General features: G+C 37.8%; 1 protein-coding gene across 5 annotated transcripts in view; it reads left to right on the plus strand.

The window, feature by feature from the left end:
* SPHKAP (SPHK1 interactor, AKAP domain containing) overlaps positions 1–15,136 on the plus strand; it is a 199,609-nt gene that overhangs the window by 42,824 nt on the left and 141,649 nt on the right. For 4 of the 5 annotated variants that reach the window (XM_017880316.1, XM_017880317.1, XM_017880318.1 and 1 more), the window contains one exon: positions 6,428–6,533. In XM_017880316.1, the coding sequence (XP_017735805.1) occupies positions 6,428–6,533 (106 nt within the window). Of the gene's footprint in view, positions 1–3,401; positions 3,488–6,427; positions 6,534–15,136 lie in introns of those variants that run through there. The other variant, XM_017880319.1, reaches the window with a different exon arrangement.

Consider the following 15,136-nt stretch of genomic DNA (forward strand, 5'->3'; position numbering starts at 1 on the left):
AAAAAAAAAAAAAAAAAAAAAAAAAAAAAAAAAAATTAGCCAGATACAGTGGTGTGTGCCTGTAGGACAGGAGAATCACTTGAACCTAAGAGGCAGAAATTGCAGTGAGCAGAGATCACGCCACTGCACTCCAGCCTGGGCGACAGAGTGAGACTCTGTCTCAAAAAAAAAAAAAAAAAACCACACAGTAGGGGATTTTTGCTAAACTGTCCTAACAGGCTGCTTAGTAGACAGGCCAAGGACTTTGTTATCAAAAGTGGGCAGATGAGGAAGTTGATCAGATATTTGGATGTGAGAATTCTTTCTAAACATCCAAGTATAAGTCATAGCAGGATTCTTCTCTACAACTGGCTCAGAGGCCAAGGTCCAGGCTTAGCTGAGAAGATGTCTCAAAGGAGCTTGAGGAAAGTTTGGTTAAGAAAAGAGTCTTTGTCAAGACTGGATAGAAGAGGAAGATAGAAGACACTAACCCCTCACGTGATGTTTTAAACAAGTCAGTTTTTGAAAAATTGACCTAAACTTCTGGGCTTCATGTAACAGGTAAATTACTTTGGATGAGGGTAAAATAAGAACATTCACTTGAGAGAATTTTCATTTTGAACTGTTTAAAATCTGTTTGAATGTTTTAAAATCCTCTCAATTTTTGGTTGTCATATGTTGTTAAATTGATTTTAATGACAACAACTCAATTCCTTGCTCAAGATCTCTTCTGATAGCTCTGAGTTTTACTTTTTTTCTGGTGTTGGGATTAAAGGATTTCATATAAAGCTCAAGAGTAGATATTCCTAATAGGTTTGAGACAATCAAATGAATTATAATTACTACATTTTACCAAGAGGATTCTTTAAGGAGGGAGAAGACAAGAGCCAATCTTATCTTTAAGAAATCTGTTAAAATGGTTTAACTTTACCCTGTGTTTACTTGACATTTTAGCAAGCATAACAGCAGAATCTCTTTTCATTAGAACTATCCTGGGAAATTCTTTAAATTATCTTCTCAGATGTGGCTTATCTCACCATCTGTCAGTACTGCAGAAAATTTAGCACTAAATTCAAACGCTTGTTTGTGCCTAATCTTTTGAGGTTAATCAGGATAGATAGAAAGATAAGAACAAACAACCTCAGTAAGAGCTTGTTGGGCATCTCCCACTGACTGGCACTGTCCTGTGTCCTAAGTGATCCCCTGCCCTTTTAGAACATACAGCCTAAAGTGGTAAGAGACAAATATTACAAAATTATATGGCTTTTGGACAAGTGCTAAAGCAAGATATGGCTCAGAGTGCTGTTGGAATACACAAGAAGAGTGTCTCTCTCACTTCCTGAGTTGGAGTGGGGTGGGAATATGTGGGTGGGAACGAGGCAGGAGTGTAAGTGATTTTGTGTGTGCGTGGGAGTATGTGGGAGAGAAGTGGCCTCCTTGGTAAGCGGAAGGGAGAAGGGAGGTGCCAGAGGTAATTTATAAGCTGAGACCCAAAGGATAGAGTAGGATTTATCAAGAAGGGAAGGTGAGGACTAGGTAGAATATTCCTAACCGAAGTAATATCATGAGGCTATTACACCCGGGCCTCTTTATCTATGTTTGCCCAATCTCTTTTACTCTGATCTATTTTTCTCAGTATCACAATGATGTCCCACAGGCAAATGGAATGTGAGTTCAATTGAATATGTTATATAAGCGTTTCTCAAACGCTAATGGATGTATAAATTACCTAAGTTTAATGTCAATATGCAGATTCTGATTCAGTAATTCTGAGTTTCTGGGTGTCCAACAAGCTCCCAAGTGACACCAATGCTGCTGGTCCATGGACCAAACTTTGCAACGCAATGTATGGACAACTCAGTTTCCAGTAACTGAATACAACTCTCTCTAGGGAAATAACTGGATATTCCCTAGGCTATTTTCACTATTGATGTGACCTACTTATTCATATTGCATGAGTCACTGCAGTGGTAGCAATACGGTGGCAACATAGCATCTCATTTATTAATATATGAAATTGTTCTATAAAGAAAGCTACTTTATAGAAATCTGGTTTAACATCACTACTTCAAATTCGGCTTCGTACCTTCTTTCCCGTCTTTATCTACATCCTCATTGAAACACACTTCACAGTTTCAGCATGAAACCAGTTTGAAAGGTCGTGTTTAATAAATATTGTCAACACTTGTCAAAATCAAAGGAAAATGTCCCAAGGAAGAATTTGCCTCCTTACCCATTAGGAGCAAGTTATAAAGCTGTCCTGTCTCTTGACAGCAATTCGTTTAATGTCAATTTCAGCTCATTTTAATACATGCATGAGTTTCATATCACTGCCATCTCTGCCTCATCCTGTGACAGCAAATGTTCTGCTTCTCTAAAGATCAAGGACAGCATTATTGTAAATACTCTAAAAATTCTCTCTCCATCCAAAAGGTATGGGAACAGACTGGGCCATGTTGTAAAGTCACCTATCGGAAATGCACACCTACATCAGGTGCTTTAAAACATAAGCCTACCTACATTTTCTTTGATATTAGGCATCATTAAAACGATATACAATGTGTTTCAGAAGATGCATTTGCTTTAAATGTGGGTGCAGTGGAGTTGCATTACACTTGTCATCTAATAACGCATTAATTTTTGCCCCACCATGTGACTCAACTTCCTCATTTAATACTCACAACAATGAACAAATATATATGTGCATATATATAGTTAAATTTATTTGTTAATGCTATACAGGCTTAGCATTAGAACAAATGGCATCAGCCTTGCAGGCAAGCAAAAAAACTTTCTAATTCCCTTCCATACCTTCGTTTTCAACTAGGATTTTACAGTCATCTTAGAGGCAGAAAAACTTTCATACCAAGATATCTGTGGGTAGACTTATCATTACTTCCTCCTATTAGATGAGCTCAGCAGTTCTTAAACTTTTGAGTGCATAAAAAGTACTGTAGCAGGTTGTCTATCTAAAGCTATAAATAAAAGTGCTTTATGGGCAAATATGTAATTTTCAAGGCTGACCTTTTAGTTTTCTCTATTTTTACATTACCCCAAATTTGGACCTAACTATCTCTGCCCAAGTTAGATGTGATTTCCTTCCAGAGTAACCAGAGGCTGTTGAAGTGCTTTTTTGTTTTTTGTTTGTTTGTTTTGTTTTGTTTTGTTTTTTGTTTTTGAGACGGAGTTTTGCTCTTGTTGCCCAGGCTGGAGAGCAATGGCGCGATCTCGGCCCATCACAACCTCTGCCTCCCAGATTGAAGCGATTCTCCTGCCTCAGCCTCCTGAGTAGCTGGGATTACAGGCATACACCACCATGCCCAGCTAATTTTGTATTTTTAGTAGAGACGGGTTTCTCCATGTTGGTCAGGCTGGTCTTGAACTCCTGATCTCAGGTGATCTGCCCGCCTCGGCCTCCCAAAGTGCTGGAATTACAGGTGTGAGCCTCTGCGCCCGGACTCAAAGTGATCTTTCTACAATGTTTCATATCTGGAAGGAGCAGCCTGAGGTCTGTGCCAGCCTTACTTCTCACTTTGCCCATTTCCTACTCCTGCCGTCTCTAGCCTCTAAAAATCACAGGAGATGTCTTAGCACTGGCAGTAAGTCTAGGGATGGCCTACATGGAATAGATCTACTAGCCCATCAAAGCTGCCTGGAGGACACAGTAGCAATAGGACACAGAGCTGTGGGACCCTATGTCCTGTCTCCCTGAACTGTACACAGGGCCTTGGCTGGCTCCTAGAAGGAGTCATATAACTTGACTTAGAAGTCAAGTTTTTATAGATCAAAATTAGCTTGGTGCATGGCCTTATCTTCCACATGTAAACTATTTGGACCCTAACAGTAATAGCCGTTTGGCCTTTTGGTAAAAGCCAAACTGTCCTGTGGACAAGAAAGCATTCAGAGAGATGTCCAGGCTTGGGTTTGAAGTAAATGGCAGCCTAAAAAGTTATAGGCCCACACTGTAGGAAACCTGTAAAGACAGGGGCTGAAAACTAGGTCATCTCTGATATTTTGCCAGGTGACTTCCAGAGCTGTGAGGGGACCACAGACTTTAGTCCAAACATGTCATTTATAAATGATGAGACTAAGACTCAGAAAGGCTATGTGGCAGAATAGGTCGAGATTGGCAGCCAGGAAATGTAGCTAATTTCTTTTTCTTGCTTTCTTCCTCTCTTTCTTTCCTTCTTTCTTTCTTTCTTTCCTTCCTTCCTTCTTCCCTTTCTCCCTTCCTCCTTCCCTCCCTCCTTCCCTTCCTTCCTTCTTTCCTTCCTTCCTTTCTTCCTTCTTTTTTCTCTCTCCCTCCCTCCTTCCTTCTGTCTTTCTCCCTCCCTCCTGCCTTCCTTCCTTTCTCTTCCTTCCTTTTCTCCCTCCCTCCCTCTCTTTCTTTCTTTCTCTTCCTTCCTTCCTTCCTTTTTATCTTCTTTCTTTCTCTTTTTCTTTCCTTCCTTCCTCACTTCTTTCTTTCCTTCCTTCCTTTTTTTATCTTTCCTCAGCTAAGCAAAGATAATATGGATGTTATCCTTTCACGTACATTAGGTTCACTCTAGCCCTCAAGTGACAATTGCTCAAAAAGTAATATATAAAAAATTCTAACAAAACAGATTTTATTTTAATTACTCTGTGCAGATTTTGCCTGAATCTATGATTTGTTACACAGCACAGTCAGTAGTCATTTTTTAAAATGTCATTCCATAATAATGGAAATGCCAAAAGGCTACACTAATGCCCTGTTTGACTTATGGCTAATTGAAAATTGATTAATTTAGTGCTTGAGATATGAGAGTTATAGGTTAGTTAGAAATAAATTGTTTGTTTAACTGATCTTTTATTTGGCACTTGTTTTAAGAGAAAACATCTACCTTTTGCACTGAAAATTTTATACAGAACTATCAGATCGTATTCCAAAAGTATATGTTAATGAATTGTACATTGTTCTGTGTGGACAACAACAAAATTAAACATATAGACTTAAGCTATCAGTACATTTTAAAAGTCCAAATTATTATATTTTAGAAGAAAATATTTAGAAATGCATATAACATTTAGAGAGTTTTATATTTAAATGAGGTTCAATTTTGAGTTTCTAGTCATATTATTAAAAAATTTTGATAAGAATTTTCATTTTATCACATCTTGAAAACATAAAAGCAATTCTTTTATTTTTTTATTTTTTATTTATTTATTTTGTTTGTTTGTTTGTTGTTTGTTTTTTGTTTTTTGAGACAGAGTCTCACTCTCTTGCCCAGGCTGGAGTACAGTGGCACCATCTTGGCTCACTGCAACCTCCACCTCCTGGGTTCAAGCTCTTCTCCTGCCTCAGCCTCCCAAGTAGCTGGGACTACAGGTGTGCGCCACCAAGCCCGGCTAATTTTTTGTATTTTAAGAGAGATGGGGGCTTCACCGTGTTGCCCAGGTTGGTCTCAAACTCCTGAGCTCAGGCAATCCACCCACCTCAGCCTCCCAAAGTTCTGGGATTACAGGTGTGAGCCACCACACCCAGCATTGTTTTGTTTTGTTTTGTTTTGTTTTGCTTTGAGACAGGGTCTCACTCTGTCACTCAGGCTGGAGTGCAGTAGCATGATCTCAGCTCACAGAGAGCTCCGCCACCCAAGTTCAAACAATTCTCATACCTCAGCCTCCTGAATAGCTGGGATTACAGGCACATGCCACCACGCCTGGCTAATTTTTTTGTATTTTTAGTAGCAACAGGGTTTCACTGTGTTGGCCAGGCAGATCTCAAACTCCTGACAGCTCAAATGATCCGCCTGCCTCAGCTTCCCAAAGTGCTGGGATTACAGGCGTGAGCCACTGTGCTCAGCCAATTTTAAATATTTTAAAAATGTTAATACAACTCTGTGTGTAGTCAAGCCCATCAAGATTTGACAGAGCTGGCAAGGAGACAGGGGATGTAGGTCTATACTTTGGAGATAAAGAATTTGAGGAGCTATCTCCAGCCACAGAGATGATAAAGAGATTACTTGCATTTTCTAAAGTTCACACTTTTTTTTTAATGGCACTATACTGAGTCCAAATTAAAATTATATTTTACCTCCACTTTAAAAAATAAAATGAGTATTTGTTATGTGTTGGTGTTTTCAGAGCTGGATTAATGTGACAATTGAGAAAAATGTATTTGGGTTTTATAACCGCTTGCTTAAAAAAGATGCTAACAAGGCTAGTAGTCAGACAGATGCAATTATGCCCTTCAAAGCACTGTGGAAGGCATTGGGTTGCAGTTTTACAGTCACAGTAGGATCATCTATAGTGGTTCCACCAATTATAAAATGTATGCAACAAAGAAATATCCATTTCAGCAATGGGATTTGCAGTGTTTAATGCAATCTGAAAAGATGATTTTTGATACACCACATTGTGATTTATTCTTTATTTCTAAATATAGAGATGACTCACTGGAATGTGTTTTTGTGTTTTGGGTCACAAACAGCAACTTGGAGTCATCACGGATGTATGACATTTTGGGACCGCAGCAGGGCAGAGGCTGTGGCAGCTCAGGAGGCGGCTCGGGGAACTCCATCACTGCCTGCAAGAAGGTAACTTTGGCTTATGCCACTTTGTTCTTGACTGTTGAACTTGAACACTCATTTAATTGGAAATTTTAAGCTCTCTTCCTAAAGTAGGAACAACAATAAAAACAAACAACAAAATGATCCACAGTTTTCCCAAGTAAGCCTTGATAACATTAAATTTTTAATTTATGGAAATGATGAGAAAATTCAGGCATAGAAAATTATAAGCCTCCACTGCCATACTACCTCAACCCAAGACTTTTCTCCAGTACTCCTTCTTAAACTTGGCCATGAATGACAGTTTCTTGCATCTCCTTTCAGAAAAATGTTCATGGGTTTTGAACGAGTCAACATATTATATTAAGTTACCAAATCTTTATCTAAGAAAATGTTAGGGCTGTTTTGCTTTCGATATTTCCATAAAACAAAGGGTATGCTGGGATTCTTTTACTAAGAAAAACAGAATTGTATTTTCTAGAACATAGACTTAAGAGCTGATAAAAAAAAATTATGCTCTAAGATACTTGCAAGAACCCTTGAACAACATAAAATCATAGAATCTGACGACCTCATTTTTCCAGCCAATCAGCACTAAGGCCCCACAACTTGAAGTAAAATGCCCACAATCCTAGTTCCCCATCTAATGCTTTTGTCACTATTTGATGCTGAATTCCAGGGTAGTATATGTTTCTTCTCATCCCAATTCAGAAGCAATCACACTGAGTTATTTCATTTATTGCAAAAATATTAAATTATAAAAAAGTTATAGATGTAAATTAACACAAATTCTGTTACTAAGCATATAGTTTATGTGTATGTATTGTGTATATATGTAATATACATTATATACATGCATATATATACCCAGTTAAGCAGCATTAATAATTCTCTGCTTTGTGACTTTTGTATAAGTTTTTAGTTTTCAAGTATTAGAGAAATGAACAAATATCTGTACTAAAAATATACTTATAACAGAAAGGTAGCATTAAACATAATTTTACAAAAGTATTTCCATACATTCATTCATAACCAAATGTGAAAAACTTTCTAATTAATTAAGGATTCTTATTAGCACATGTTGTATGATCTATTATTCTTTCTCCTCTTATAAATTCCTGCAAAGGTATTGGTGCTATAAATTCCACTTTTTGATGAAGGAAACTAATGCACTGTAATTCAAAATGATTTCAAGTTATTCATAAAAGAGCTAATAGTTTATAAATCGATTTATAAAAGAGGTCTCCAAGCCTTAGGTATACTCTGTTGAACTCTGTAACTCCAAATTATAAATGCTTCATCATAATCTGTACCTTTTACAGGGCTAAATAACTTTTAGCTTATTCTAATTTTTTAAAATACATATATGTTTACCGATACAAGGTTGCGTGGTATTTAAAAGAATTGAATCCAGACTGCCTGAATTTAACAGCCAGTTGCATCATTACTTGTGTGATCTTGAGCAAATGACTTTACTTCATGTCTCAATTTCCTCATGTGAAAAATGAAGAAAATAGTATTATCTATTTTACAAGATTAAAGCGAGGACTCAATGAATTAATAGATGTGAAATGTTTACAGCAGTCCCTGGCACACTTCATGCACTCAAAATAAAGATCTCTATCACTAATATTACTCTACAGAAGAATATTATCAGCAAGCATACAGTCACAGAAAATAATTCCGTACAGGTATTACCATTCCTAGAGAGTTAGGGATTTATGATCTGTTATCTCAGCTACAGTTATTTCCCTGGAAAAGAGGTGGTCACATTTATTTCTTTAAAAAAAAAAAAAATCCCATCTAGAAGCTACTGAACTGAAAGGTTTGTTTGGGCTTCGATGTCTACTCAAAAAATTAAAACTGGTGCTGGGCGCGGTGGCTCACGCCTGTAATCCCAGCACTTTGGGAGTCCGAGGTGGGTGGATCACCTGAGGTCAGGAAATCGAGACCAGCCTCAGCAATATGGTGAAACCCCGACTCTATTAAAATACAAAAGTTAGCTGGGTGTGGTGGCAGGTGACTATAGTCCCAGCTACTCGGGAGGCTGAGACAAGAGAATTGCTTGAACCCGGGAGGCAGAGGTTGCAGTGAGCCAAGATCACGCCACTGCACTCCAGCCTGGGCTGCAGAGCAACAGTCTGTCTCAAAAAAAAATAAAATAAAATAAAACTAAAGCTAATCTTTAATTCTAAATGACTTCATTAGCATATATATTTTGCGTGTGTATACATATGTATAAACGTGTAATGTATACATCAATGTATACATTTACAAATAAGAATGTAAAATTTTAACATAATCTGACTCATTTCACAATTATTTCTAGAATAACTATTGGGAAATTTAACATATTAAATTGTCTTTTCTACAGATCACAAATGATCAAATATAGGCAATTTTGTATGGCCCAACCTAAATACATTCAAAACTCTGTTAGATCTTGGAGAGAAATACAAAGATAGATCATAAATGACCCTCATCCTTAATGAATTCACAGCATGGTTTGGGATATAATACTGGTTTCTCTTGTAAAAAGTCAAATAATAATTCATAAGTTAAACTATTATGCAAGATAACAACAGACATGCCTTATTTTACTCTACTTCACATTATTGGACTTAGCAGGTACTGCATCTTTTACAAAATGAAGGTTTGTGTCAATCCTGCATCCAGCAAGTCCATTGGTGCCACTTTTCCAACAGAACATGCTCACTTAGTGACGCTGTGTCACATTTTGGTAATTCTCTCAGTATTTCAAACTTTTCATTATTATATCTGTTGTGGTGATCTGTTACCAGTGGTCTTCAACGTTACTATGGTAATTGTTTTGGAAGCCATGAACTGCACCCAAATAAGATGATGAACTTAATCAATAAATGTGTGTGCTCCGACTGCTCCAAGGAAAAGCCATCTTATTAGAGGCTAATGAAGTCGGTAACTTTAAGTGATGGCCAATGCTCATTTACTATTCCAAAAATCCTAGGGCCCCTATGTATTATGCTAAATCTACTACCTGGGTTCTATAAATGGAACAGCAAAGCCTAGATTACAGCACATCTGTTTACAGCATGGTTTACTGAATATTTTAAGCCCCCTGTTAAAGCCTTCTGCTCAGAAAAAAAAGAAGATTCCTATCAAAATATATTACTGTTCATTGACAACGAATCTGGTCACTTGAGATCTCTGGTGGAGACATACATGGAAATTAATAATGTTTTCATGCCTGCTAACACAACCCATTCTGCAGCCCATGAATCAAGGAGTAATTTTGATTTTCAAGTGTTAATGTTTAAGAACTGCATTTAATAAGGCTACAACTGTCATAGATAATAATTCCTTTGATGGATCTGGGCAAAGTAGATAGAAAGTCTTCTAGAAAGAATTTACCATTCTAGATGCTATTAAGAACATTTATGATTCATGGGAGAATGTCAAAATATTAACATAAACATGAGTTTGAAAGTCGATCCCAACTCTCACGAATGACTGAAGGGTTCAATACACGTAGTTGAAATAACAAGAAAACTAGAATTGGAAGTAGAGCCTGAAGAACGACTGAATTGCTGCAATCTTCTGATAAATCTTGAAGGAATGAGGAATTACTTCCTATGGAAATACAGTAGTTTCTTGATATGGACTCTACTCCTGGGGAAGATGCTGTGAAAGTTTTTGAAACGACAACAAAAGATTCAGAATATTACATAAACTTAATTGATAACACAGCAGCAGATTTTGAGAGGACTAACTCCAATTTCGAAAGTTCTCCTGTGGGTAAAATGCTATTGAATAGCAAGCACTGCATGCTCCAGAGAAGTCTTTGGTGAACACAGAGTTCATCAATGTGGCAACATTCATTGTTGTCTTATTTTAAGAAATTGCAACAGCTACTGTAAGGTAACCTTCAGTGTCCACCACCTTGATCAATTAGTAGCCATCAACCTGGAGGAGAACAGCAAATTCTTTTGTTCACCAGCAAAAGAATTACAACTCACTGAAGGCTCAAATAATTGCTAGCATTTTTTTAGCTACAAAGTATTTTTAATTAAGCTACATACTTTTTTGGTTATAATGCTGTTTCACACTTAATAGACTATAGTATAATATAGATATAACTTTTATATGCATTGGGAAACCAAAAGTTTTGTGAGTCCCTTTATTGTGACATTTGCTCTGTTGTGGGGGTCTGCGACTGAATCCACAATATCTCTGAGATGTGCCTATGTAAATCAGTGAAAAACAGGTTTTGTTTTCATTAAAAGCTAAGAGCCAAGATCATCCTTAGATTTGCAATAGACATCAGCAAGTTCAGCAGAAAGTACTCAGAAGGATGATCAAGATTTGAATTGCGAAAGAGAATATACACCCAAACTTGGAAAGGGCTGCTACAAATTAATGAAGAAGTCAGTACCTTTCCTGGTAATATGTTTTTTAATATTTATAGCACATTTCTTTCATTTCAAATATTCTGTCAAGCTTACATAAAAATTGCATTTAAAAGACAGTTTAGTAACTGTATATGCCACATGTCGAACACTGTGGGGTTCTCATTGCTTACCTTCTCTTCAAAAGAGTAGTTCACCAATGTTTTCTTCTTCTTTGTATCCAGAACAAAAGCACCCAATAAAAAGTCATTTAATATTGAATGGTTTTATGCCATTATTAATTATTTTATTATTAAATAATACTGCAAGCTAATTCTTTAAAATCTTGTTAATCACAGATTACAGAACAGGGAAAGTGAAGGTCCATGTGTTAAATGCCCATGCAATGTATGTCCTGTACAAAAAAGGCGAAAAGAGCAAGGACAGTTACATCTGAGAAGCAGCAAGGCTGTCCTGATAAATCACCACTCTTCACAGTCCATCAGCCTTCACTGAGAGTACCATGGATAATTGAAATCTATTGGTAATTCCTCAAACTCATTTCATGTAATCATGTCATCTTTTTCCTCACCAAATCTTTTTATCAGAACTGACATATTGCTAAATTAACTGGTGGAAGAAATAAAACAAGGGTCCACAAGATAATGCATTAGTTGGATAATCAGCCTCCGAAAAAATTGCAAATTGACTGAATTTTTCTCATATGTTTCATAATAAATCTCTAAGGGTTTCAGGAATCCTACCCAGACACAATTGCTTGTGTTCCTCAAATTTCCTCTGTAGTATTAGAGAAATATGATCCCTGGAAGCTGCAGCTCTGAAAAAGCCATAGCATCAGGAATGAGACTTTGGTGTGCTTATTCGAAGGAGGAACTCCTCAATATATGTTTCTGGTAGTGAGAGATGGCCTTTCCCCAGAGCTAAGATGACCATACCATACAGTGACAGTTTTCATAGATTGTCCTCGTGTTTTGTTAATAGACCCCCGTTTGCTCTCATAAGTGCTTTGGTATGCAAAATAACTTATATGGTCATCCCATCTCTGGCTTCGGAATTATCTTTTCTCTCCCTCTCTCTTTTCTAAGATCTAGGCAAGTTAGATAAATTCACACTGAGGTTTTAGTGATTGCTTAATGGGGTGGTGACAAATAAATTATGTTTGCTACTACTATTATCCTCTCCCTTAACTGGCATTGATCATTGAGCCCGTTGAACCTGGACACAACCTCAGAATTCTACTTATTACAAAGCTCTAAACAAACACTTTCAATCCATCCAAGTTGGAACGTGAGCTAACCTCTATGTCACCCTAATTAATGTGCACCGAGACACAGGGCTGTTTTAACGTATGCAACATGATTTCCCACAATAATGCATTTAAAATGATATAATTACAAAATACTACAAGAAAAAATGGAAAAGAGCTACTGGGTAGGAAGCCCTAAAGTTCTCCCCCTAGAATCCCTTGAATTGTATTTAACAGAAGCATTGCCTGATGCCCCATCTCATACAACCACTCCTTCTTTGTTGTTGTTGTTGTTGTTGTTGAGGCATATCAACACCAGGCTGGTGTGCCATGGCGTGATCTCAGCTCACTGCAACCTCCACTTCCTGGGTTCAAGCGTTTCTCCTGCCTCAGCCTCCCAAGTTACTGGGATTACAGGTGTACGCCATGACACCCAGCTAATTCTTTTTGTATTTTTAGTAGAGATGTGGTTTCACCATGTTGGTCTCGAACTCCTGACCTCAAACAGGCCTCCCACCTCAGCCTCCCAAAGTGCTGGGATTACAGGCATGAGCCACCGTGCTCAGCCCAACCACTCCTCCTTATAAGACAAATACAACCACCATTGCTAAACCGAATCTTAGGGATTTTACACTAAACAAGCTAAATGATTATAAGTGTCATTCTTTTATATTTATTTAAAACTAGGTAAAAATTCTTCCTAGTCTCTTTATAATAAATAAAAAACTGTTATCTCCAGGGCAGCAGTGGGATGTTGTGTATCAAACCTGGACTTGGAATTGAGAGACCTGAATTAGATACCGGGTTTCTCTTCTTACTGTATGTGCTTAGGCCGATGATGTAACCTGTCTGACTCAGATTCTCTAAGGTTAGTGTGATACTTACATACAAAAAGATTTGTGTACCCCTTGGCACATAGTTGATGCTCAATGAATATTAGTTCATTCTAAATAAATAATCTTTTAGATAAGGGAAATCTTTATTTAAATGAAATTTTAAAACAGATGTAAATGTAGCATGCAATGTGTCTCCATTATATTGAATATCTGTTAGATTTCCCTTTCCTCTGAAAGCATTATATTCAATGTAATATTTCCACAACAGCTGGCATTTTCAATCTATGCTTTACTTAGACTGAAGGTTTGCTATTTGGGATATAGTGGAACCAAGTCTCTGAATAGGATTCTTATGAGGAAAACTTGTCGGAGAAAATCAACACCTGAAATATCCTTCTCTTTTCATGGCATGTTAATTAAATCCGCCTTAAACTTGGACTTATCAAAGGCGGCAGACTGAAAACACTTCAGGTTCCCAGAGGCAGAGTTTGATCTTAATATGACATCTGAACAGCTTTTTGAAGTTTCAAGAGCGTTCTTGGCCATGGTCCCCCCCCCACCCCTTTAAACTGACTTAAATTTGCTGTCAACAGTGGCAAAGATATATCTGAAGAATGACAGAATGGGTGTCCCTGGATGTTTCATTTTATTCTGCAAAATACACTTTCATCTAAGCACATATCTTTTTGATAAGATGTAATTAACGAAAGCAATTTAATTAATGTGTTCAGGCACAGGCATACAAATCGGAAGGCTTTTTCACAGTCTGAGCCATATCTCTGGAGACATTTTTATTAGTCAGAATTTTATTGCTATTGGACAAGAGCCCCAATAATACTTCTGAGAAGCTACGAAGTACTTTCACTGTGTTTCAAAGCTAGATATTCACATGATGGAAAATAGACATAACATTCTGTATTTGTGGAAGTTGTTTCTCTCAAATAATCAAGGACCTTACGAATAAGTAAATAAAATTAAAGAAAAATCAGCATTATTGAGCTTATTCACATCACTATAGAAGGAAGACACAAGAATTTCCCCCTGGAGTATAAACCACTCTAAAGTCTCAAACACTCTCTTCTGATCTAGCAGCCTGTCAGTGGTCTTCAGGCTGGTTTCTGACACCAGAGAATGGCCTAGCCAATTTTTGCAAAACAGTTACATGTCCTGTTTTATCACTATTCTGCAAGAGTAATCAGAAGCATTGAAGAAACAGGGATATTTTTAAGACAAGAAATAGAGAATTATCCTACTAAAAGCGGCATTTAAAGAAAGCTAATATGATCGTTTTCAAGAGAATTCCTCAAAACAAAGATAGCTTGCAATCTGGGCTGCCAGGAGGGGAATACTGGGTGGGGATGGGGATAGCGGAGGGGAGGGGAGGTGAAACCAGTGTATGGGGTAGTGGATGGAGAGAAAAAGAAACCTGGGTGAGATCCATTTGGCAGTCAAGATCAGAAGGACTCTTTGACCGTAAGGGCTGAACAGGAGAATGACTACTTAGGCTAAGATATTTATGAGTGGTGGTACATCCAAGACCACTGCTAAGGGGACACTGGGAGACAGAGAGGAGAAGAAGCCATGAGTTTTGATTCAGCCCAGTTGCATCGAAAGAGCCAGCCACATTTCCTCTGGAGGCAGTTTCATTCACCATCTAGGGAAACTTCTGTATGCCCCGAGCCACATCAACATCAGGGTTGTACTGAGGGCAGAATGCAAGTAATAAAAGCTTTGATTAAGGGCTCATTTGCTCTTCCTTCAGCAAAAGCAGGTCAAGAACGGCTTCCCTCGCCTTAAAGGCAACCAGGTCCACACAGAAACCGAGAGGTGGGGCTGCCTGTGTTGCATGGAGAGCTCATCCTCTGGAAAGTATCAATGTGGTGACCCTAGGTGGGAAAATTTTAAGCTATCAGTTATGGCTTGTTTTGCAGTTTGAATACAATTCAGTTTCTTATTCTGAAGTCAGTCTGTTTGAGGACTTCTCTTCCGGACTCTGAAATCTACCCATTTCTCGTTGCCTCCAGCAATTTTTTCTATACAGTGGTGACAGTCCAACATGCCAGCCTTGTTCTGTTCTCTACAGCTCAGTTCCTTGAGCATCCTTTTCACTGTGTGTGAAGAGCCCCTGGAAGGAACCTGCATGCTTTTACTTTTTTCCTTAAA

Source organism: Rhinopithecus bieti, unplaced genomic scaffold (assembly GCF_001698545.2).
Source record: "Rhinopithecus bieti isolate Rb0 unplaced genomic scaffold, ASM169854v2 scaffold_12480, whole genome shotgun sequence".
Lineage (NCBI taxonomy): Eukaryota > Metazoa > Chordata > Mammalia > Primates > Cercopithecidae > Rhinopithecus > Rhinopithecus bieti.